Source organism: Dipteris shenzhenensis, chromosome 13 (assembly GCF_047967505.1).
Source record: "Dipteris shenzhenensis isolate YYH24624 ecotype China chromosome 13, Dip_SZ_1.0, whole genome shotgun sequence".
In the NCBI taxonomy this organism is placed as follows: domain Eukaryota; kingdom Viridiplantae; phylum Streptophyta; class Polypodiopsida; order Gleicheniales; family Dipteridaceae; genus Dipteris; species Dipteris shenzhenensis.
The window spans coordinates 30,138,924-30,164,986 of NC_141608.1; the positions used below are offsets into that span (position 1 = coordinate 30,138,924).

Genomic DNA, 26,063 nt, shown 5'->3' on the forward strand with positions numbered 1-26,063 from the left:
GCATCAATCAAGGCTTTGGTATCTATGGAGGATCATGGCATGGCTGCTGTATTTGAGGAGTATGCAGAGCTGATTGACATGGCAGAGCACATGGTTACAGTGATAGGTATGCATGGACCAAGCAGTCGATGCGGCAAAGCGGGTCGTGGGTGTACTTTTGTGCGGCTAGGTGCAGCACTATTCAACTCGTGAAGGAAGAAATGCTAGGTTCAGCCCTCTTCAACTCCACAAGTCACACGTAAGGTATACTATCCTCAAAACAGCTTTGAAGATGGAGGTGGATGGGATCTCTGGGGATCAGGAGAAGAGATCGTCAGCACAACCCCAGGTAAAATATCAGCACAACTCCATGTGAAGGAGGAAACGGTTAGCATAACTCCATGTTGAGGAAGAAATCTGAAAACATCAGCAGGCTTCACTGCATTAACAGCATGACCTTCAGAGGCAGGACTGGTATTTAAAGAAAAGGGCTATACAAGGACGCCATGCAGATCAACAAGCTGGGCAGCATGAGCTAATGCTATTGCAAGAGGACCACACATTTTGTGTTTGTGGTTCCAAAGCTGAACTTGGGTGGCTGAATAATTGCAGACTAAACTTGCAGCCATGGAGCAGGAACATGTGAGATCTCATAGCTTGTTAAGCTAGGTACACAACTGGAAAAGTCCCATGAAACTTTGCAAATGGAGTTGCTTCACCTTCAGGCTAAGCTTTTTCTAATAAAATCCAATCACGATAAATACAAGTACGATTGCCATTGTTACATAGAGAAGTATGAGGATCTATAAAATGTCATTTATACTATAGAGGAGGACAATGCCCACTTCGGAACTATTACAGCTCCATGATAGTTTCATTGATGTACTCTGACGGCTAAGGGTTTTCTTTTACTTTGGTCCAGCAAGCTTTAGCTCCTAGGCAGTTTTATTGATTTCGACGTCAGTTCTTGTCACTTGAGCTATTTGAGCTATGTTGTTTATTTAAAAAGTTTTCTTTTCTTGGAATTTAGCTTTTGCCTATTCTTCATTATATAGTTGTAAGGCCAAGAGCCATTTCACTTTACTCCTATAATTTTATGAGGCGCTTGCAAACTAGCCTTAGGTTCTTCTATTCACTGTGTGAATGATGGTGGCCGGAAACTATGGGGATTGAAAGGTCATTGGTACAAGGACGACCTAAGATGTGCATCATAGAACCCCTAGGGATATGAGGATAATGTGCGGTTTTGATTAGAACAGACCATGTACATGTGACCTATAGTGCAAGGATTACTTCAGTGATTGGAGTGACTAGGCGACGTGGCTACTTGAGGAAGAAAACCACGCGGTTACTGGGACAATTAGAGGTGACAACAGACAAGGCAACATCCAAGGTGATCTGACCCAAAGGCCACTTGGTTGACCCGCCTATTGAAGATGGAGGTGCACATGGAGAATGGCAAGTTTTGTCAACCAACATGATTTGGCTAGGTCCATCTCTAGAGCCACGAGGAAGTGCACATGAAGGAGGTAAGGTAGCACCGACCGTGCATGAGGAGAATGGCAAGTTATATCAACCAACGTGATCTGACCCTCAGTAGAGACACTAGGATGTGGACATGAAGTAGTTAAGGTAGGACTAATAAGGCCAAAGATGACACAATCAGAAAGTCATCAAAGCTGTTAAGAGATGGAGCAGTGGAATGGCTAATGGAGATAGGAGGATAGGCAATGAGAACGAAGGGAGGAGATTGCACCAATGAGAGAAGACTCAGATCATCGCCAGGATGAAGCCAAGGGTGAAAGTGGATAAGAGCATCATTGAAGAAAGGAGAGAAGAGATGCTTGAGCTACAAGCTCACCCATTGTGATGGGGATTCTTAGTGAGTGATCTTTGTACCATCTGAGAGGTGGACCTATGTACTTTGACCTTTGGTAACATCGTGCTAAGTCCCATTCTTGTGCTATTCTAGTTTGGTACGTGCATCTTCTTATGGTTCCTAGCACACGCATACTTGTTATGGTTCTTTCAAGCATATGTGTTGACCTTTCCTTGTGTTTCATTCAATCTCTTCTTTCTATTTGGTCCTACACTTGCACCATCACCGGCATCAGTCTACTCCATAACCGTTCAATAGTTGCACCATCACCATGCAATCATATTGTATTGTAACCTACGATGAAGCCACAAGTAGTATCACATCAACACCCACAGTCGTAAGTTTTACGCACTTGTTGTGCCTCATACTAGCAGCGTTGGGCCTCATACTATCACTTCAAAAGAGACCAAACTTTCCCTCGGATAGACTTCAAGGTATAGTTTCATTTAGATCCTTGGGAGTCTTAGACATTATATAGGCCAAGACTTCCACGTCCCAATGATGCCATGTAGGAGATTTGGTTAGAAGTCTCCTAATTAGTCATGAGTGGACGAGGAGCCTGGAGTCCCATTTCACACAACGATTTAGTGGAGGCCGTGCATGCCTTACCAAGCCATGAACATTCACGGGAGGATTGAAAGTTCAATCTTCTTCCACATTTCCAATATATTACATGATTCTACTTTGTTGTCACTTATGACAAGATATCTTTTTTTTTTTTTCAAAGAAAGGAACCTTCTATTAATGCTTGAAAGATTTCATACAAGACAACAGCCCCGAAGGTGCTGAGTATGAAAAAATCGAAAAAGGTTGAAAGAAAAACCGGCCTGTTCCAGAGAAGCCCAGCTCACTGCCTAGGGCATCTCTGGAACTGAGGCTAACAGCCAAGTGGGGGGACTATATGAATCCCTCACGGAGTGAAGATGTAGAAAACCCCTGCAGGCCAAGCCTTGTAGAAAGGAGCATGCCTCTCAATAGTCGCCGTGGAGCCTGGAGTCCCACGCTCCCAGGTGGATCATAGAGTATAAATGATATCCTGCTAGATGGCAACCAAGGTAGCCGAGGGTGGAACTGGGTGTTCTCCCATCACAAGACTGCAGTGGGCCACCCAAATGTTCCAAGCCGTGATGCTGGCTACCACCTCCCAAACATTGTCTTCCCTAGGAGAAGGAGGAGCTAGGGCATCAGGGGGGGCTGCCTCATGGAGTGCAATCCTCTAAATGCTTTGACCTTGTATCCGGTAGGCTTGGGAGATCTCATCAATTTGAAACGCATGTCCTCCCTCTGTCAGTCAACCAAGCCGCCATCCTCCAGGTCATGGATTGTGCCTTCATCGTTTTTAAAGGATGGATATGTCTTATTTGAAAGAGGGAGAATGGAGCATAAATTTGTTCGTGATGACTTTAAACATCTTAATTTGGGCCTGGAGTATCTACATTGTGTCTTCATCATTTTCAAAGGACAGATATGTCTTATTTGCAAGAGGAAGGGAATATAAATTTCTTTGTGGTGACCCATTTTACTCCAAAGATATTTAGCTAGGCCTTGAGTCTCTACATTGGTTGTGAATGTTACTTATTGATTCTAGGCTCTCTTGGATGAGAGACCAGGTAGGAGATTTGGTTGCACATCTCCTAATTAGTCATTCTAGATGGACGAGGAGCCTAGAGGGCCAGTTCACATGAGGATTAACTAAAGGCCTTGCATGCCTTACCAACCATGAACATGAACATTCATGAGAGGATGGAAAATTCAGCCTTCTTTTACCATTTCTATTACATTACACTATTCCACTTTGTTGTCTCTTGGACAAGAAAACTTTAACTTGTGGATTGTGCTTTGATCATTTTCAAAGCATGGACATGTCTTATCTAAAAGAAGGGGAATGGAGCAGAAATTTCTTTGTGGTAACTTCAAAGAACTTTAGAAGGGCCTTGAGTCTCTATATTGTGTCTTTGTCATTTTCAAAGGATGGATATGTATTACCTCAAGAGGGAGAATGAAGCAAAAATTTGTTTGTGATGAAACTAGGCCTTGAGTCTCTATACTGCTTGTCAATGTTACTGATCCTAGGCTTGCTTGGATTAGAGACAAAGTTGGAGATTTGGTTGGAAGGATTCTCTTAATTAGTCATTCTAGAGTGGACGAGGACCCTAGAGGCCCAGCTCACATGAGAATTCACCAGAGGCCTTGCATGCGTTCCAATACATGAACACATAGGAGGAAATAATTTTAATTTCAACCTTGTTCAATCATTTCTAGTATATTACACGATTCTACTTTGTCTGATCCTAGGCTCTCTTGGATGAGATGATAGCTTTACTAGTTCTTCCTTTGTACTAACCTTTTAGCCCATAGTTAGATGGGAACGGGTAAGTCAAAACATTGAGCGACTGCGTTTGAGCGACACTTATGAGGAACTTTGTCTAAACCTGTAGGAGCAATAAATTTTTAGTAAAAATGGTTGAATCTACATGACACTATTACAGATTGTTTTAAATTATTTTTTGTATGATTCTTGGCAACTTACAAAGATTAAACTTACTATTGGATAACTCATAAATCCATGCAAGTCAGCAATCATTCAATGAATACCAAAGGAAAAATTCTTAGCAACATACAAAGAGAAAACCTATTCTTCGATAAATAATAAATACATGCAAGTTAGCAATCATTCAATAGATACAAAAGGAAAAATGTTGCGATGTCTACACCTCGAGGCGATCACTCAAAATCATGTAAGGTAGCACGTGAGTTGAACAAGTTTCTTTATTTTATGGAGTTACATACAGGGCAACAATAGTCCCACTGATGATATAGAAGCTTCTCCTAGCAAAATCTCTCACAAACAACTATTTGTAAATCATCGATTTTTATGCTACCGACATGATTTGATCCATTTTGTACACAAAATGATCACATGAATAAAATGTTTAAACTATGGAACTAATAAATTATTGATCACCTTATGACCATGATGATGCTAACTAAATACGGATCACCTTCATACGTCCTTGACCATGTATACACCTCTAGGATGGAGGGAGGAAACCAAGGACCCAGACTCTATATGAGAAAAATCCATGGTCATAATTAAATATAGAGTTTGATAAGGTCCGACTCTCATGAAACAAAGATAAGTATAAACTTTCTAAAGATCTATGATTTTGACACTTTGACATGATAAATGTATTCATTCATATCATTCCAATCGTTTTGACTACAAACATGACCATATTTGGAGTCCAATTGACCAAGTTATGGCCCAAATAAAATTGGCAAGAGAAGCCTCCCTAGAGGCTGCGATATCATAGACTCTAGGGAGGCTCCTCCTCCCATTTTTAGCCTTGAAAATGGAAATTGCACAAGAAAAACACATACTTTGACCCCTTTCTTCCACCCCTCCTTCGTTGACCCTTGAAAAACATTGCCAAACATTTTCAGAAATTGTTGTTTGTCTATAAGACAATTGATTACTCACAATATCATGGGTAGGACAACAACTCTAAAAGTAAGCAATGAATGCTACTTTTTGAACATAAAACATCACACTAGAATGTCAAAATTTATGAAATTCCTCGCTCGAACCATCACCTCGCTCGAACGCAGTCGCTCGAATTCTAGTAATCCTCAATGGGAACCATGAAAGTGGATTGATTTAATTGTAGAAACCCTACCCCTTCATCATTCTTATTACTCTAACATATGACATAATTCTTTTACCATCTTTTATTTGTGCTCATGCTTCTCAAAGTAAGTAAATACTCCAAGTGGCCACAAAACTAATTTGGTAGTGAGGGCCTCTAGTTCTCTTAAAGCTCATGGTTGATCACATCTCTTTCACCGTCTTGTATTGTTGTTGAGGTTGCACTTTAAGCATAGCATTTATAAGTAGTGTACCATAGAAATCAATGCATTGCTTGATATTCTTGGACTTCTTAATGGTCTTTTCTCAATGGGAAAAAACTAATTATGTTTTCATTTGAATTACAGGTGAGGCGGCTAAAGGAAGATGTCTTGGCTCAACTTCCTCCAAAACGAAGGCAAGTGATTAGATTGACTTTGAATGCAGTAGATGTGGTAGAAGTGCGTAAGTCACTACAAGACCATAATACGAATGGCGAAGAATGCCTCTGTTCTTGTGGATTTTCTTCAAAAGGATGTTGTGAATGTGACGAGGAAGAAGATGGCAATGAGGACAACAATCGTGCTGAGCAATCTATCACAAATGAGGTTTCTTCATCAGATTTTCTATTGCAAGGTGTCTACAACTTTACTCTATGATGTTGATGTGTGTAAGTAGTATTCATACATGTCTATTCTAGCATTCTCTTAGAGGCTGTAATCGTGTACATGTGTAACTCATGTAACAATGATGGCTCTTTTTGTGCTAGTTCAAGATTTTCACCCAGGATATGGATGGACCTAGTTGGTTTATTTGTTTAGAATCCTATATTTGGATTTGAGCAATAAGAGGACTTCTATTAAGTATGAAAAATACCCTAGCAACAAATGCTTAAGAAACAAAATGCAAACAACCTACTCATAAAGAAGAGCTTAAGAAAGCACCAAGGTTGAGGCTGAAAATGCCATCTCAATCTTGTGTGGAATGTTGGCATTTCTTGGTTTTTGGTTGACCCTCATAGTGGGCATTGTTAATGTTTAAAGTTGGAGACACTTGGCATCCTACCTGAAGTATCTCCTGCTGGAGTTTCTGAAGGTTATTGATATGTTCCCACATAGAAGATGACTTAGCAGGATGTAATATCCGCATCTGAACCTCAAGGGAGACCCTTTTCATAGGACTAGTTTGATTATAGAGGGAACCCAGATACTCTTTGATGCTGTCATGTGCTTTACATGATTAATAGTAGCTGGTTATCCATTTCAGGTTGCTGTCCACCCTCACGGACCTATTTTCAATCATGACCTCCTTGTCTTCAAGTTCTATCCTCGTGGAGATGTTTAAGGGGGAAGGTTTTCCCACATGGCAAACCAAAATGCAGCTTCTCCTTATGCGAGAAGGAGTTTGGGATGTTGTTGAGGATGACCAGGTTGAGTTACTTGATCAACAACACCAAAGGATTTGGAAGCAGCAAAATGCTAAGGCCTTTGCCCTCATTGGTCTTTGATTAGCTGACTCTCATCCATCATGTGGATTTCAAGTCAATAGCTAAGCAGATTTGGAGTCGCCTCAAGACCTTTGGTAATAAAATCACCAACTCTAAAGTCTTTTTGAAGCTCAAATTTTATGATGTGAAAATGGAAGAGAGTGATGAGTTGAGTGATCATCTAGCCCGGTTTCAATCTCTTGTTCAACAACTCTCGAGTTTGAAAAATGTCCTTGATGATGAAGATAAGATGGCCATCGTTATGAAGAGTATGCATGGAATTTCTCGCTTTGAGCACACTCTTGAGGTCCTTCGTCTTGCCACTACCATGTTTGATGATATGGTGGCACTCCTCATTGAGAAGGACCTTCGCAATAAGGAAGTTGCTCTTGTCTCTCTTGTGGATCATGCATTTGTTTCCACAAGCAAATGGAAGACCAACAAGAACATTATTTGTAGGTTTTGCAAGAGGAAAGGACACACTGAAGCCCATTGCTTCAAAAAGAAATCACAAGAAAAAGAGAAGCATCATGACAATCTTCTGGCTGAAGACCAAGCTGAACCTGAAGAGCCCCCGGAGGAGATACATGCAGCTACAGTAGAGGTTCACGGCCTCTCTCTTGACGACGAGTATCTATTTGACCAGGGTTGGGATTTCTAGGCCCCTATACTATGTGTGTTTGTCTTGAGTCAAATAATGGTTCTCAGCCTTGAGTTGTCACTCTAAAGTGAATGTATTTGGAGTCAATAAGAGGTACTCTGCCCTGGGTTTTGTCTCCCAAAAATGAATGTATTGTCCTTTACTTTGGTTGATGGTATTGCGCACCCAATTTAGAAGAGTAAGGGGGGATGACGAGTGATGGTTTGCCCTTCCCAGTCTCACAAGCTGACTGAGAAGTCACTATCACACAGGAGGTGTACATTTGGACTCGCTCTTTGCAATATTGCGGTGGAGGGGGGATTGGTCTACTCTTTGCGTGTTGGGTCTCACACTCTTTGCTCTGAAGGGGGGTGTTGGAGATATCGTAGCCAAAGAGTGTGTTGATGTGAGAAGTGTTTATGTGTAGTAGTAGTCTCTGTGTGTGTGAGTGCCATGTGTCATCATGGGACTTATCCCATATGCACTAGGTGCTAGTGTACTTCACTTATCTTGACATACTTGATGAATGAATGAAAGTCTTCTTCTTGTCTTCATTTGAGCATTATTTCCTCACACCCTAGCCCATCTCGCCAGAGAGCACCGATGGTTCCACCCCGAGGATGTACATATGACGTGATCCGGCAGCACCGCAGGATGATCTTACATAGAGGCCATACCCGTCGCTTTATTTCTAGACGACGGAGGATGATGGCAGATTTTCGGAGGAGATTGCTCCATGGAGACTTGGCACCGCCAGCAGCCCATTTGACACTTGCCCAGATCTTCACACTCATGGCAGGAGGCATGGTCGATGGCCATGACTTCCATCATTTCTTTGGATCACAGACCCCTTAGGGAAGACGATGTTCCTCATATTTCATATTTTACATTTTGTATCTAGGCATTTTTGGTACTCTATTTTATTTCATTTTGTATCTAGGATTTTTGTAGCCATTTTTGGCATCTTAGCGGTATTACGATGAGGCCACCTAGTTGGCGCATCGTTGATGCATGTTTCTAATAGTTAATTGAAAGTTCTTTGTCTAAGCGTTGTTATTTCATGTGGGAAACCTTTGACTTGAAAGATTTATTACATCTTGTGTTGTTTGCATGATCTATTGTGTGCATTCATATACTATTGGAAAGCCAACATATCATTTGTTGTGAAACCTTTGTACCACAGTTTGAAGTATACCAAATGCAGACCGAGGAAAATTCAATTAGAGAAGAAAGACACCTCTCCCATAGGTGATGACATCCTGAATTGGGTCACCCTCTCGTCCCAAACTAGCCCAAATCCGGGCGTGACGCCAATATTGTGGCCCAATTTAGTGCTTGGTCTTGACGGGACTGAATGACAGTATTCACCTTTTTTTTTTTTTGGGGGGGGGGGGGGTAAGGGGGGCAAAGAAAAGACTTCTATTAAGTATGATAGAAACTCCCAAAGAAAAAGCTCATAAGTCATGCAATCATAAGAAAAATAAACTATATAGGGGAGAATCAAACTCTTGTAAGAGAGCTAGAGAAATCCAAGGTTGAGACTCAAAAATGCCACCTCAACCCTATGGGGGATTCCGAGAAAGATGGTGAGAGTAGAGTCTGCTAGTGAAGACCCTTGCATACTCTCCCAAATGGCCATCAATGTGTGTATTGTATCTATCTAAATATTGGCCAATGTGTGTGGTGGATGGACCTAGGAACCATCTAAATCCTCGGTGCATTTGGATCTCCAAATATGCCGTTGTTCTTGTCAGACTGCGGTGGGCTATATGGATAACCAAGAATGTCAACCAGTGAACATGACTCAACCAAAGTCGTCGAATTCAACTATCCCAAGAGGAGTCACGTCTTTCGTAAAACACAGAGGTACAAATAGAGACAGTCACGCTACCAAGCCTAGGTCATGAAGAAAGGAGAACGTATAAAGGTGCTCAATAATCTAGTAATCCCTTTCCAAATGATCCTCTCGTGTCTGTAGAACCATAAGCAATGATGAGTAGACTCTTCAATAGAAATACAACTATAATATGTGTGGATCCACCCCAAACTTGGACCTCCACCATTGATTCATTGCAATCCTTCCATGCATAGAAAGCCAAAAGAAAAGAATCATTTCCCTATTCCCGAAGGATTCCATAGTCTCTTTGAAAATGACTTCTGCATATCAACAGAAATCTGAAAATCATCCCACTGAGGAACTCTGGTGGGCCTCCATCATCTGAGGCTAAGATGGAACTTTGCGACATTACTACCTGTGTATCAAAAGACGGGAAGGGGAATGAATTGATACAGGGTGTCGAGAGAAGACTTTGCGAGGTCCCACTGCAAAGATTTTATGGGGACACCACCATAGAGCCAAATCCTAGATGAATCCAAGGGAATGTGATCTGGTTTGGAGTCTAGATACCCTCATGAAGCCATGAAGCACTGTCACACGACCTGCGACCTTGACATGCTGAAATGGAAAATGCACAAGTATTTTTTCTATAGATCTATACAACGTGTTCCTAGAATAGACATGAAAGACCAAGGCATTCTTGTCTAATCCTCAGATTCCTATGACCTGAAGTGGCACCCCTAATCTCGCAAACACCACTAATGAAGTAGACCAAGAAGGAGGCCTGTCACAACCTTGACAAGTTGAAATGCAAAATGCATATGTACATTTTCTAGAGATCCACTCAGCCTGCCCCTAGAATGGACATCAAAGACCACGGCATTCTTGTCTAATCCTCGAAATCCTATGACCTGAAGTGGAGTTCCTAATCTCGTAAACACCCCTAAAGAAGTAGACCGAGAAGGAGGCATGTCACATGGAAGAAGCCAATGCAAGGGTAAAGCAGCATCAATATATCATATTCTTGCTACACTCCCTCTAAGGTGACACATTGCCTAGAGTCTGTGATCATGTGGAAGTCTTTTGAAGATCTTCCAAGAACCCACTCAGGAGACAAGGTCTCTCTGATCTAGACTGCTCTGCATATAATGAGACGTACCAAGTGGTCCACCGCGTGATGATCAAGTATACTATCATTCCCCATGATAGGCTGTCTATCAAGAATCTCTTCCTTAGAGGTTGTATTTTAAATAAAAAGTGATATATTCCATTCAAAACAAATCATATAACAAGTGGGAGAGAAAGTACTCCATCCCAAGCCTCAACAATGTGGCAAAAAAGCCATGGTGGTGGTCTAAAATGCCACGACATCCCAAAAGGGGTCAAATGAAAAAATAATGACCAGTCCCATGTCCTCATGAAGGATAACAGTCTCCCGCGAGCTGCCAAAGAGGTGCCTGTACACCGCTCCCATTGACTCCTGAGAGTGAAGATAATCTCCGCCCAATTGAAGCAAGAGCGTCAACCTCCATGCATAAATGGCCCCCAAGGACAAAAGAACATCGCGAACACCATATCCGCCATAGGGTAATGTCAGAAATCACCTCCCAGGCTGACCCTGCAGGTGAAGTAGGCATGGAATCCTGAGCTGGTACAGGTACCAAAAGTAAATCCTGCGGCTCCATGATGCTGACCTCTGTGGGACCCCATCTCTGGCGACGCTACATGAAGAAACCGTGATCTCCTGGCTCTGACTCAAAGAGAGCAAAGGCTCCAGATCCTCTCCCCCAAAGGGCAACGCCCCATGTCATTAGAAAGGACTCGGATGTAACATATGAGAACAACCTAAAGATACCTATCCATACCACTCTAGAGCTGGGCAGCTCCATAAACAATGCTTACTAGATTCCTCTGCAAGCTAACAACGCATACACAAGGAGGGTCTACCCATCTGCTGAAGCCAAGTACTCACAGGTATACCCCTATGTATGGTGAGCTAAAGAAAGTAGGAGACTTTCTTGGCTCTACTGGTGCTCTCCAAAAGTGAGTCCAGTAGCTCAGCAAGAGCGTGCCAATGTTGTGAGGCAGATGGTAGGTGATGAGAGTCTCTCTGTTGAAGCCTGTAACCTGCTCTCGTCGAGTACTGGAAAAAGGAAAGAGGACGAACGCCTGCCACCGAAGCAGGCCACGCCCACTCACCTGGAGCTCCGCAAGAGGTCGACCCTGAAAAATCCAAAGTCTCCATCTAGGATCCTCTGCAATGGTCAACTTGGAAGGATCTGTGGCCCATTCCTTACCCAGGCAACCAATTACCCTGACTCTCTGCCAAAGGAGCTCCTGTCGATCCAAGGGCTGAGTGGGATACAATAGGTGAGAGGAGTCCATCTCAAAATAAGTAAACGGTGCCGGGCCTAAACGAACTCCAATGCATAGCCCTGCCTCACTAAAACAACCTGACCAAGTATGGATGGGATGAACATAGGCTAGATCTATAAGCATATCCCTCCACTCCTAAGGAATAGCTCTCATGATCAGTAATCTGGTGGCAGCAATCTGTCCAAGTGGCTCGTGTCTATCTCTGATCTCCTCCTCTGACATGTCCACACCTCCCCTGAACCAATCTCCGACTGTCACAACCCCTTGAGCATGCCATCTGGCCAAGGGAGTCCTAAGTTCTGTACCAAGGGAAGATCCCTGATACTGAACCAGGGGGTTATGATTAAGTGGCTGTCGGGCAATTTCCTCTCTGGAGGAAAGAACTCCTCTGATGAGGTGCTGTCGAAAATGATCCCAAATCTGAATAAGCCTTTTCACAAGTGGTGAGGAAGGCTGAGAATGCTGGTCCGTCAGGAAGATCCAACTGACTCTACCTGCCCATTGGCCTGCTGCTCTGGGGATGCACTGGTGAATCCCATGCAGTAGGAACTGTTTCCGCGGCTGATCTCCTGGAGTCAAACCTCTAACAAGAAGTTTGACTAAAAGGGATCTGCTCTGCATCTCAGGATCAAGAACTCCAAGTCCTCCTTGCGAGGAGGGTAAAGTGATAGTATCCCATGAAACCCTGGCCCTAGTGTCCTCAGAACTGTCGCCACCACTCCACAAAAAGTTCCGGAGCAATCTCCTCACCTGACGGATCGAGTCAGCATGAAAGCACCAACATGACGCAACGTACCACATAGTTGCTAGTAGAACCTGGTTGAGTGTACCAGCGCTCTTCCGGCCAAAGAAAGTCTAGCCGTCCTCCAGTAGGCTAGCTTTCTCCGGATGCTCTCAAGAACTGGGACAAACTGCTGCGTCAGGGATAACTCAATGCCAACCTGGAAGCCTAGATATCTCATGGAGGTGCCTCTGGGAATCCATACAAAGCCTCTGTCTCCTCCCCATGCTAGGGTATCCTGCTGAGCTCCAGTCCAGATGCCTTTTGATTTGTTCCAATTGACAAGTCCCCCTGAGGCTAGGCAAAACTTGTCAATTGAATCCGTAGCAGTAGCAAGACTATATGCATCTTCTTTGACTGTCAGTGCCGTGTCGTCAGCAAACTCAGTGTCCAGAAGCTCCTGCTCCTTCCGGATAGGCAGATGGAGGCCCAAAGTGCCATGATTGGTAGCCTGTATAAAGTATCCCATAGCCTCCGCTACGAAAAGGAAAAGGTGAGGTGCAAGCGGGCATCCCTGTCGTACCGATCTGGATAGATGAAAAGTCGGTCCTCTGCCTCCACAGACCACCATGCTGCTAGAAGAGTGGGAGTAAAGTGAGGAGACCCAAGAAATCCATGTATCATTGAAGCCTAGCCTCCTCATAGTGCCCTCCAAGAAACCCCAGTCCACCCTACCATAAGCCTTCTCAAAATTGAGAAGAAGAACTGCAATCTCCTGCTGACTCTCCTTCACCCAATGAGTGGCCTCCCAAAAAGTGAAGATGTTATCCAAGATACTCCGATCTTGGACAAATCCTGTGTGAGTAGCTCTAATGATATCTGGTAGCATAGGCTTTAGGTGAAGAGTCAAGGTCTTCGCTAGGATTTTGTAGGTACAAGTGTAATGGGTCTCTAATTACGTAGGACTGTCTTGTCTCTTCCTTTCGGGATGAGACAAATCATACCTGTGCATAATGTCTTGCCCAAAGATCCTGTATCAAGAGCCTCTGAAAAGGCAGAGAGTAGATGAGGCCCAATCGTATCCCAAAGAGCTCTAAAAAGAAGTGGCGACAAACCGTCCTCCCTCGGGCATCTGTCTCTGGGCAGCTCATGTAACACGTCCGTGATCTCCAGGAGTGATAGTGGGCTATCCAAAACATGACTCATCCTGTCTGAGACCATCAGAGGGACATGGCTCCAAATCTCCTCTCTAGCTCTGATCATCTCCTCGGTGACTGGATCGGCGGTATAAACAGTGGATTAGAAATCAGAAGTGATCTCAACAAGACAATGAGGGTCCGTCTGAAGAGACCCGGCCTCATCCACAAGTCTACGAAGACTGTTCAAAGAGTATCTCTGACCCACTGCCCTGAAGAACTCTCTAGAGCATCTATCCCCCTTCCGAATCCAGAAAGTCTGATGGGAGTAAAACCTGAACTGGGCCCTCCTGCCCTGAATCTCCTCTAGTCTCTCCTGAGCCTCTGAAAGCTGCCCTCTGAGAATGAGAAAAACTCTGAATCAATCTCTGAAGTCTGGATACCTCCGCTCTTGCGTTCCGATCTCTAATTCTGAGTTTTTCCTTCTCCTCTTTTGCCCTCAACTGGCAAGCCATGCTGACTCTAGCCAAAGCCCCTTCTACCCACATCAATTAGCCCTGATCCACAGAAGTGTCCTCTGACAACCAAGCCTCTCTCAACCGTTCCACGAACTCTGTGTAGAGAAAAACAAAGTCTAGAACTCTCACAGAGCCTGTGCTCTCCAATCGACTCCAATTGAGAGGTAGGAAAAATCTATAATAGGACCGGAGCATGGTCAGATAAAACATAACCCGGGCGGATCCCAATCTGTCCTCCTCTGGCCTGACCCCATTGGCCAATATAAAACCTGTCAAGTCTGACCAAAGAAAGAGAGCCATGGAAAACCCCGGACCAAGAGAACTGAAGACTGTCAGCCAAGTGACGAAAGTCGTCCAATCGAGGTGCATCATGAAGTCTAGCATGCAAAACAAAACTATCCCACTCCACTCTCTCCCTATCAGAAAGGCCACCCTCTGTCTGACTCGACTTGTCTTCAGAGAATTCAACCATGTTGAAATCCCCTCCAACAATCCAGGTGTTTGCCTGAGGAAGGGACTTTCTAAGCTGTCTCCAAAAAGCACGTCTGTGGGCTGAATCCGTGGGAGCATACACATTGAGAACACCAACTGCTGTGCTCTCCATCTGAGGAATAACATAGCATGCTCTGCTCTCCGCTAGTGTACCCTCTTGGGTGATCTCTGAGGCCCACCTACCTGAAACTGAAATGCAAACTCCTCCCCTCGTGCCATCCGCTGGGCTCCAATATGTCCGGCTCTGTCCTCTGAGTAAGGATCTACATCTGTCAATCCTGTCCTGGGAGAGCTTATGCTCTTGGATAAGCACAATGTCTGGGGGGGACCCTGAGGAAATAAAGCGAAGGGAGTCCCTAAGCAACTCCAATCTAGGAACTCCCAATCTACGACCATCTGCATCTAAGGTAAATCTGCGGCTGTTCAGTCCTCTCACATTCCAAGAAATGATGGACAACCTAGACATCGGATGGAAGTGAGGGGGTGCCAGTGGCAAGGGCACAAAACTCTCTCTGACGGCGCAATCCAAAGTCAGTCTCTGATCAAACTCCAAATCTGCCCCAACTCATGTAAAATGGCTCCATCCAAGGGAATAGTACTCTGGCGCGAACTGAGGAGCTGAAAGTCAAACCAACTAGCACTCCTGGGCAAATCAAAGTCTCCCTGAATCTCAAAGAATAGAAACAGAAAGGCCCTGCCATCGAAGCCAGGTCGAAGAGTCCTAGGGCAAGAATGAATCTGTGAGCCGACAATACGGCGAACCGATGAAAACTAAGTCATGCTCATGAGCTGTCTAGCAATCTTGCTGTCAAGTAACTCAGTTGACCAGCTTTCGCTCCCCCGAGATCAAAAGCTACCTGCGGAGAAATGAAGAACGTAGGAGGAGCTCCGTCTACTGCTGCCCCCCGCCTTCGTCCATCGCAATCAGCCACCCCTAGTAGCGCCCTACCCCTTGGCCGCGACCTGCTCCCTTGGCAGCGCCCTGCTGCCTAGGCTGCGCAGGCTTCCCTTGGCAGCCCGTCGCCCCCTCTTGGCCGCTCGCGTTGCGCCTCCTCTCATCCCGTTTGGCTGCTACAGGGGCGCCTTGGTGGTCGAGCCCCCCCTTAGCCTGTTCGCGTTGTGCCCCCCCTTCAGCCCGACTGGCTGTGCAGGTCGCGCCCTGCTGGTCGAGCTCCCCTTGCCCCCTTCAGGTCGCCCCTTTAGGCTGCCTTCTAGGCCGCCCTTGAGGCCGCCAGTAGTTGCCGTCTGTCCCCTCCCTTGCACCTCAGATTGGGCTTCAGGGTCCTCTTTCAGGACTGTTCTGTGTGAGTTTCGGGGAGCTGTGTTCCTGGGCTGCTTCCAGGCATTGGCGGAGGTTTTTGCTTCTGCATTGAGCAATCTGTTGTCACTCCACACAGGCTGAAGTTGGGAGCATTCTTTAACCAGGGGGTTTTTGGGATTCTAGTGGTTGGTTGCGAGTTCTTGGTGGATAGCTCCTCCCCTCAGGACAGCGCAAGTAGAGACAATGGAGGACACTAATGCCACTCCCGTCGCCAAACCTGAGGAGATCGAAGTCACAGTTTCTTTTCCTCTTGACATTGTGCAGATGATTGAGGTAGCAGAGGAGGGTTTTCTTTTGACGCACATTATTGGCTTTCTCCCCGGTAGAGGCCAACAGTTACGTGATTGGGTGTACACCAGCATGGCCTCATTGGGTGTCTCAGTTACCGTTTTTCGATTGCTTGGCAGAGGGTACTTTTCTTTTGGCCTTCAGTCTGCAGAGCAGGCTCAAAGAGTACTTATGAGGTCTCCGATTCAATTTCAGAGCAGAGTCATCCATTTGTGGCCTTGGCGGAAGCACTTCAGTACTACGTCCCCGGGACCGCATCAGGTCTCTTTTTGGATGATTTTCCCTAGACTTCCAGATGAGGTTAGCTCTTGTCGCAGAGCTGTGGAGCATATGGCTAGTGTGGCAGGTACAGTCATCCCATCAGGTGCTAGACTTTCCTATGCTCAGTCACTTGCTCGTACAGGTGTTACGAGGGTGAGACTCACTTCAGAGTTCCCCTCTCCTCGACCTTTGCCTACTTTGATTTCGTACTCTACGGGAGATGGGGTCCAGATGCAACAGAGGGTTTTGCACGAGGGGCTTCGTGATCAGTGTCTTTTTTCTCGGAAGAGAGGTCACTTTATTAGGGATTGCCCTAGTCGTCGGCCTCAAGAGCGGAGGTATCCAGACTTCAAATATTGATGCAGAGTTTTCCTCATTCTCTTTTCATCAGAGGGCAGCTTTCGGAGGCTCAGGAGAGACTAGAGGAGATTGAGGGCAGGAGGGCCCAGTTCAGGTTTTACTCTCAGCAGACTTTCTGGATTCAAAAGGGGGATAGATGCTCTAGAGAATTCTTCAGGGCAGTGGATCAGAGATACTCTTCGGACAGTCTTCGTAGACTTGTGGATGAGGCTGGGTCTCTTCAGACGGACCCTCACCGTCTTGTTGAGATCACTTCTGATTTTTACTCCACTCTTTACACCGCCGATCCAGTCACCGAGGAGATGATCAGATCCAGAGAGGAGATTTGGAGCCATGTCCCCCTGATGGTCTCAGATTGGATGAGTCATGTTTTGGATAGCCCACTATCACTCCTGGAGATCACGGATGCGTTACATGAGCTGCCCAGAGACAGATGCCTGGGGGAGGACGGTTTGTCGCCACTTCTTTTTAGAGCTCTTTGGGATACGATTGGGCCTCATCTACTCTCTGCCTTTCAGAGGCTCTTGATACAGGATCTTTGGGCGAGACATTATGCACAGGTTTGATTTGTCTCATCCCTAAAGGGGGAGACGAGATAGTCCTTCATAATTCGAGACCCATTACACTTCTAGGGACAGCCTACAAGATCCTAGCGAAGACCTTGGCTCTTCGCCTAAAGCCTATGCTGCCAGATATCATCAGAGCTACTCAGACAGGATTTGTGCAAGATCGGAGTATCTTTCATAACATCTTCACTTTTGGGGAGGCCACTCACTGGGCGAAGGAGAGTCAGCAAGAGATTGCAGTTCTTCTCCTCGAGTTTGAGAAGGCTTATGATAGGGTGGACTGGGGTTTCTTGGAGGGCACTATGAGGAGGCTAGGCTTCAGTGATAGATGGATTTCTTGGGTCTCCTCACTTTAGTCCCACTCTTCTAGCGGGATGGTGGTCTGTGGAGGCAGAGGACCGGCTTTTCAGCTATCCAGATCGGTACGACAGGGATGCCCGCTTGCACCTTACCTTTTCCTTTTCGTAGCGGAGGCTATGGGATACTTTATGCAGGCTACCAGTCATGGCACTTTGGGCCTCCATCTGCCTATCCGGCAAGAGCAGGAGCTTCTGGTCACTGAGTCAGAGGAGATGCATATAGTCTTGCTACTGCTGCGGATTCAATTGACAAGTTCTACCTAGCCTCAGGAGGACTTGTCAATTGGAACAAATCAAAAGGCATCTGGACAGGAGCTCAGCAGGTTACCCCAGCATGGGGAGGAGACAGAGGCTTTGTATGGATTCCCAGAGGCACCTCCACGAGATATCTAAGCTTTCAGGTTGGCATTGAGGTGTCCTCGACGCAATAGTTTGCCCCAGTTCTTGAGAGCATCTGGAGAAAGCTAGCCTACTGGAGCACGGTTGGACTTTCTTTGGCCGGAAGAGCGCTGGTACTCAACCAGGTTCTACTAGCGACTATGTGGTACATTGCGTCATGTTGGTGCTTTCATGCTGACTCGATCCGTCAAGTGAGGAGATTGCTCCGGAACTTCCTGTGGAGTGGTGGTGATGGTTCTGAGGACACTAGGGCCAGGGTTTCATGGGATACTATCACTTTACCCACCTCGCAGGGAAGACTTGGAGTTCTCGATCCTGAGATGCAGAGCAGAGCCCTTTTAGTCAAACTTCTTGTTAGAGGTTTGACTCCAGGAGATCAGCCGTGGAAGCAGTTCCTACTGCATGGGATTCACGAGTGCATCCCCAGAGCAGCAGGCGAGTGGGTAGGTAGAGTCGGTTGGATCTTCCTGACGGACCAACATTCTCATCCTTCCTCACCACTTGTGAAAAGGCTTATTCAGATATGGGATCTTTTCCGACAACACTTCATCAGAGCAGTTCCCTCCTTTAGAGAGGAAATTGCCCAACAGCCACTATATCATAACCCCCTCGTTCGGTATCAGGGATCTTCCCCTGGTACAGAACTTATGACTCCCTTGGCCAGATGGCATGCTCAGGGGGTTGTGACAGTCGGAGATTGGTTCAGGGGAGATGTGGAGATGTGAGAGGAGGAGATCAGAGATAGACACGAGCCACTTGGACAGATTGCTGCCACCAGATTACTGATTATGAGAGCTATTCCTCAGGGGTGGAGGGATATGCTTATAGATTCAGCCTATGTTCATCCCATCTCTACTTGGTCAGGTTGTTTTAGTGAGGCTGGGCTATGCATTGTTGGAGTTCGTTTAGGATTGGCTTCAGCAGAGAGACTCTCATCACCTACCATCTGCCTCACAGCATTGGCACGCACAGGGACTTACTACAGAGCTCTTGCTGAGCTATTGGACTCACTTTTGGGGCATCAGTAGAGCCAGGAAAGTCTCCTACTTTCTTTGGCTCACTATTCATAGGGGTATACCAGTGGGTACTTGGCTTCAGCAGATGGGTAGACCCTCCTTGTGTATGCGTTGTCAGCTTGCAGAGGAATCTAGTAAGCATTGTTTATGGAGCTGCCCCAACTCTAGAGTGGTTTGGATAGGTATCTTCAGGATGTTCTCATATGTTACATCCGAGTCCTTTCTGATGACATGGGGCGCTGCCCTTTGGGGGAGAGGATTTGGAGCCTTTGCCCTCTATGAGTCGGACCCAAGAGACCACGGTTTTTCCATGCAGTGTCGCGAGAGACGGGGTCCCATAGATGTTAGCATCATGGAGCCGCAGGACTTACTTTTGGTACCAGTACCAGCTCAAGATTCCAGGCCTACTTCACCTGGAGGGTCAGCCTGGTAGGTGATTTCTAGTATTACCCTATGGCGGATATGGTGTTCGCGATGTTCTTTTGTCCTTGGGGGCCATTTATGCACGGAGGCTAACACTCTTGCTTCCATTTGGGCGGAGATTATCTTCACTCTTAGGAGTCAGTGGGAGCGGTGTACAGGCCCCTCTTTGGCAGCTTGTGGGAGACTTTTATCCTTCATGAGGACATGGGACTGCTCATTATTTTTTCATTTGACCCCTTTTGGGATGTCATGGCATTTTAGACCACCACCAGTGGCTTATTTGCCACATTGTTGAGGCTAGGGATAGAGTACTTTCTCTCCCACCTGTTGTATGATTCGTTTTGAATGGAATATATCACTTTTTCACTTTAAAGAACGTGCTCCTCTCTGGAGAGAGTAACGGATCCCAAGTACTCCTCTACCTCCTCTGACCGTCGGCAAAACACTGGTAGAAGTTCCAATCGAGTGAGGGAGTCTGTGATAACCCCTCGAGCCAAAAAGGGCCAAAATCAACGAGCAGATTTCTGTCAACCATCCAAGTCTAGGAGTCAAAAGAGCTGAAAAGGGCTGAGCTGTCCTGACTCTGCTCCTGGAATAGATGAGAGGGAGAGGAAGAATCTGCGACGAGATGCCTGTCCGCGTGGGTGACTGATAATCTCGCTCGATCTCGTCTGCTAGGATCTCCCAATCCTCACGCTTCTCTGGGTACTGAGCAAAATCTATGACCGAACTCGCAAAAGATCTGGATAAACCAGGAGTGAAAAGCTGCGAGGACGAGGCTATACTGGGAGGGGTGTCTAAAAGGACGCTCCGCATAGCAAAAAAGGAAGGTACTGTGCGACGGGGCTGTGAAAGGGGTCTCGAGGGAACCTCGTACAGGCGCATGAGATCCTGGGACGGGCTCTGACTCTGACGTGTATCGTAAAAAACCACTCTCTCAATGGACTGCTGGGGAGAGGCATCCATCACAGTAACTGCAGCCTGAGCAGTCTCCTGCTGAATAACTGTCTCCGTAACCAATATCTGAACCTTTGGGGTAGTAGTGTCTAGAGTCATCAAATCCTGAGCTACTGTCTCCTGCATAGTGTGAAGTCCTGCCTGTGGATGGTCCTCCTCTTCTCCCCTTTCCGGGGTCTCCTACACATGTGTCTCGACTCCCTAAGCTACCGTCTCCTGCACAATGTCAAGACCTGCCTGCGGATGGTCCTCTGCATCTCCCCTTTCCGGGGTCTCCTACACAAGTGTCTCAACTCTCTGCCATCTGTGAGCTCGTACCTGGGGCTGCTCATAATGTTGGCTCTCCCTCTGTCTCTGTCTCCTCCGAGCTCTCCGTGAAAGCTGTTCCACTGGAGGCACCTCCAGGTAATTTGAGTCCACTGGAGGCTCCCCCAGAGGAGTCTCCTCTCGTTCTGGTGAATGAGTCGAAGCAGGCTCAGAGACCCCTGGAGGTTGAACTGTAGGCTCTGAGTCACTCGTAGGATGAGAAGGATCCGGAGTCTCTGATCGAGGCCGACGACTGGGGCAATCCCTAATAAAGTGACCTCTCTTCTGACAAAAAAGACACCGATCAGGAAGCCCCTCGTACAAAACCCTCTGCTGCATCTGGACCCCATCTCCCGTGGAGTACGAAATCAAAGTAGGCAAAGGTCGAGGAGGGGGGAACTCTGAAGTGAGTCTGACCCTCGTAACACCTATACCAGCAAGTGACTGAGCATAGGAAAGTCTAGCACCTGATGGGATGACTGTACTTGCCACACTAGCCATATGCTCCACAGCTCTGCGACAAGAGCACCTCATCAGGAAGTCCAGGGAAAAGCATCCAAAAAGAGACTTGACGCGGTCCCGGGGAAGTAGTACTGAAGTGCTTTCGCCAAGGCCACAAATGGATGACTCTGCTCTGAAACTGAATTGGTGAGCTCATAAGTACTCTTTCAGCCTGCTTTGTAGATTGAAGGCCAAAAGAAAAGTACCCTCTGCCAAGCAATCGGAAAACCGTAACTGAGACACCGAATGAGGCCATGCTGGTGTACACCCAATCACGTAACTGTTGGCCTCTACCAGGTAGAAAGCCAATGATGTGTGTCAAACGAAAACCCACCTCTGCTACCTCAATCATCTGCACAATGTCAGGAGGAAAAGAAACTGTGACTTCAATCTCCTCAGGTTTGGCGACGGGAGTGGCATTGTGTCCTCCATTGTCTCAGCTTGCGTTGTCCTGAGGGGAGGAGCTACCTCTGCTGAAAATACCCACCAAGAACTCGCAACCAACCTCTAGAATCCCCAAAAAACCCCTGGTTAAAGAATGCCCCAAAACTTCAGCCTGCGTGGAATGAAAACAGGCCGCTCAATGCTGAAGTAGAAAGCTCCGCCAATGCCTGGAAGCAGCCCAGGAACTCAGCTCCTCGGAACACGAGCAAAACAGAGGGCCCTCAAGCAGCCCAGCCTGAAGCGCAAGGGAGGGGCAGACAACAGCTAGTGGCGGCCTGAAGGGCGGCGTAGATGGCAGCCTGAAGGGGTGACCTGAAGGGCAAGGGGAGCTCGACCAGCAGCAGCCAATCGGGCTGAAGGGGGGGCACGACGCGAGCGGCCTGAAGGGGGGGCTCGACTCACAGGGCACGACCTGCAACAGCCGGATGGGCTGAAGGGGAGGTGCAACCGAGCGAGCTGAAGGGGGGGGCGCGACGCGAGAGGGCTGAAGGGGGGCGACCTGAGCAGGGCGCTGCCAAGGGAGCTTGCACGGCCAAGGCAGCAGGGCGCTGCCAAGGGAGCAGGGCGCGGCCAAGGGGGCAGGGCGCGGCCAAGGGCTGGGTGATGGCGACGGGCGGTGGCGGGCAGCAGCAGACGGGAGCTCCTCCAAGATCGATTAGAGGTATATTTTACAATATCAAACAACGAAATGCCCATATCTAAGTAGTTTTGAAATATCACTTTGGTCGTGAGTAATCACATGTTGGATTTAATGATCTTGCAAAGAAATGTTGCAAATAAATAACGATTTTCAAGATTGTTTGGATTGAAGTATTCAAGACACTCTTACTTTAGATAAAAATGTGTGGTTTTCTACCATCTTATTTATCACATTAATATATGAGGTTTGTGGATGAAGGTATTTTATAATTCAAGGACATCATGTTTTTGAATAGCTTTGTGCTTCTTTTCAATGATAGGGAATTCTAAAGGAGAAAAGTATTCATCGAGATTGTCTCCTCAAGAAATTGGAGTTTCCAAGATGAAAGGAGTACGAGAATGGTTGCTCAACCATCCAATACTGTCAAATGTTGATAACAAGGTTTCAGGCATAGAAGAAAAAATGCAAAAAATGATCATTTTTGGTCATCATCTCAAGGTGTTAGATTCTATCCAGGTAGGCATCTTACTACTGATGTGGCCGTGTCATGTGATCTAGTACTTATGGCTACGAGACATTTTAAGGCGGGCTGTTTTACTATTTGATGTAGCCCTATCATGTGATCTAGTAATTATAGCTCTGAGACATGTAAAGGCGTGCTATTTGTGTATTCGCTTTAGGAAATCATCCATAGCAAGGGTTTGGAATATGTACGTATCGATGGAGCCACTATCACAAGTGATCGTCAAAAGGCAGTAGAAGCGTTTCGATGCAAAACTGAGGTTAGTTTTTCCAATTTGTGATGCATTGATGTAATGAAATGTGGAACTATTGAAATCTTCCTTTTCTTGGATTCGTTGTATGCTACAATTCTTCCTGAAATGTAGGCCTCCTACATGCCAACACTTGTTTTCTTCCCTTGATGTTAAAGTTGGTGAACTTTCTAAAGAGGATGATTGTAGGAATGAGTTCTACCAGATAGTCTCGAATTTTTTACATGTGGCTCATGAGATGTAGATGTTATCCTTTATAGGATTAAGTGAGGAGATATTCTAGCCTTTTGTGTTTCGATGCTTTTATTATGCTCATGCACATCGATCTAGTCTTCTATGTTCATCTTTGGCATTTGTTATAGGCCTTAATGCTTTGTTGTGCCTATGCATATCAATCTAGTCTGGTATGTTTTATATTTTGCATTTGTCAAAATCAATTGTAAATTGAGTGATAACAGAAGTATGTCATCAACCTCCTTCTACCACCCCTTGTTGCTTGTTTTTTCTTTCCCACCTTTGTTTCTCCTCATGATCCACTCCCCTTTTTGCACTATATTACCCTTCCCCATTGTTGGGCCTCTGTGCTGCCCTTGCCCCCTCCATTTCTTCCCTATTCTTCCCTTTTTCACCTGAGGCTTTCCACCACTCAATCTTCTAATGACTTAGGATATCTAAGTCCATCGAAGTTTCGTCATCATCTGACTCTTCGGTTACATCATGACTCCTCTATGTGTACCTCATGTGCATCCCCTGGTGACTATAACTGATGGCCTCTGGGTGAGATTACCTTGGATGTCAACCACCTTGTCCTCCTTCATGTGCACCTCCATGTACACACCTCTCTAATGCGTACTCCAAGTTGGTGACTTGGATAAGTAACTTGTGGCTTAGGTCACCTTGAATGTTAGCACTATAGCTGTTGTGGTGACCACATGGTTACTTGGTTAAGTAGAGAAATCACTTGGTCTCCAATGCACGAGAGGTGGCTCCATTGATTTAGATGTAAAGGATGTTATCTGGTCATCTACCCTATACTAGAAGCTCTCTGATGCATACTCCAAGGTGGTGGCTTGACCAAAGTGCCCTTCAGGTCAAATCACCTCAAGATGTTAGTAAAATTTGTCTATAATCACCTCTAATTGTCGGCGTGACCACGTGCTTGCTTTGTCAAGTAGAGAAGTTGCGTGGAGATTCTAGTGTTGAAGAGGCAGCCCCCTCACTTCATAGATCTCGTGTGCTTTTGATCACCCTCGAGATGGGAGGGAGGACAAGCACCCCCCCCCCCGCCCCCACCCCCCAAAACAAAAATTAAAAAAAATCCACAACCCCATGGTTTGACCCATGAAGTGGGGTTTGGGCTAGAGTGTAGGCAAGAGAAGAGGGAAGTATGCTACTAAGGATGCCAAATGGCAAACTTAATTCAGATAGTAGGTGAGGATGCAGCCTCAAGCAAACAATTGCCTTGAAGGGTGAGATGCATGGGTTTAACGAGTTTTAGCATCTTTTTGGGAGGTTTTCTCCTCCTCTTCCATTGACCCTGCGACTTGATGACCTGCTTCCTCTTAGTCGCTGCTTGTCACTCTTGTGACATGACTCCCCTCCAAACAAATCCTCTAGGAGAGAGAGCGTGGCCTTAGGTGGGATTTGGCCTCCATTGACCGGGAGCCATACTCTCAATGGTAAGCGAATAAATATGTGTGCGCTCTATTTACTGATGCAGAGAAGGAACCTTTTGACATGACTTTCCTAAGAAGGAATAGGCGTCTGTTCATTTAATCACATTATATGGAATCAGCTTCTGAGAAATATATTTAGGGCTCTCCTTCTTACCAACTTTTGATGAACTAACCTTTGCATAAAATATAATATCAACCTTCCCCCTCTCTTCCTCTTGACAGACGCTTTGTCTTGATAATCATATATGAAGATGATGTGGTCTTGATATCACCTTCTCTTCTAGGTCAACAGGCCAACCTAGACATGCTGCAATCATTATGTAACTGCAGAAGACTCTATACAACGATGAATACATGTACAATGTTAGAAGGAGAGAGAAAGACAAAGAAATATATAAGTTTTGGTGATGTAAACTTACAGTTGTTCCTTGCAGGTTAAGGTTGCAATCATTGGCTTGACTGCTGGAGGAGTGGGATTAGACTTTTCTTCTGCTCAAACTGTGGTTTTTACTGAGCTACCAAAATCTTCATCAGAGCTGATTCAGGTTAAATTGGTGTACATGTTCCTTGCTATGGTCATGCTTTGAAGGATTATAACAATATGATTGGCCAAAGGTGCAAAAATAGGATTGGTTAGGTAGAGTGGCACGTTTGTGAAATCTTTTTGGTTGATTTAATGATCAAATAGTTGGTTTTCAGACAATACAGCCTACAATTGATTTGAGATTTGCCTTTTATTTTTCATGCTGGACAAGACCACCTTAATCAAACTGCTTTTTTGTATGTTATACAGGCAGAGGATAGAGCACATAGGCGTGGCCAGAAGACTGCAGTAAATATTTACATATTCTGTGCAAAGGTCCTCGCCATAAGTGCTTTTACTAAGTTTGGTGATACGTCCCAGTAGCATTAGTTTTTAAAATTCTCTGAACATTGTTTTACAAGAGATAGTCCATTATTTTACTCAGGATACCTCAGATGAGATGCATTGGCAAAGTCTCAGCAAAAGTTTGGAGCGTGTCACCTCAATGACCAATGGTGCAGATGGTGCAATTGCTGGGATCGAGGTACTTTAGATGATAAG

General features: G+C 45.8%; 1 protein-coding gene across 1 annotated transcript in view; it reads left to right on the top strand.

Annotated features, from left to right (window-relative positions):
* The window catches only part of LOC147895276 (SNF2 domain-containing protein / helicase domain-containing protein / HNH endonuclease domain-containing protein), a 188,461-nt gene that overhangs the window by 92,552 nt on the left and 69,846 nt on the right, over positions 1–26,063 (top strand). Inside the window, exons 9-14 of the mRNA XM_087383441.1 lie at positions 5,852–6,119; positions 22,850–23,046; positions 23,211–23,312; positions 25,414–25,524; positions 25,773–25,838; positions 25,948–26,046. Coding sequence (XP_087239567.1) covers positions 5,852–6,119; positions 22,850–23,046; positions 23,211–23,312; positions 25,414–25,524; positions 25,773–25,838; positions 25,948–26,046 — 843 coding nt within the window. The remainder of the gene's footprint in view (positions 1–5,851; positions 6,120–22,849; positions 23,047–23,210; positions 23,313–25,413; positions 25,525–25,772; positions 25,839–25,947; positions 26,047–26,063) is intronic.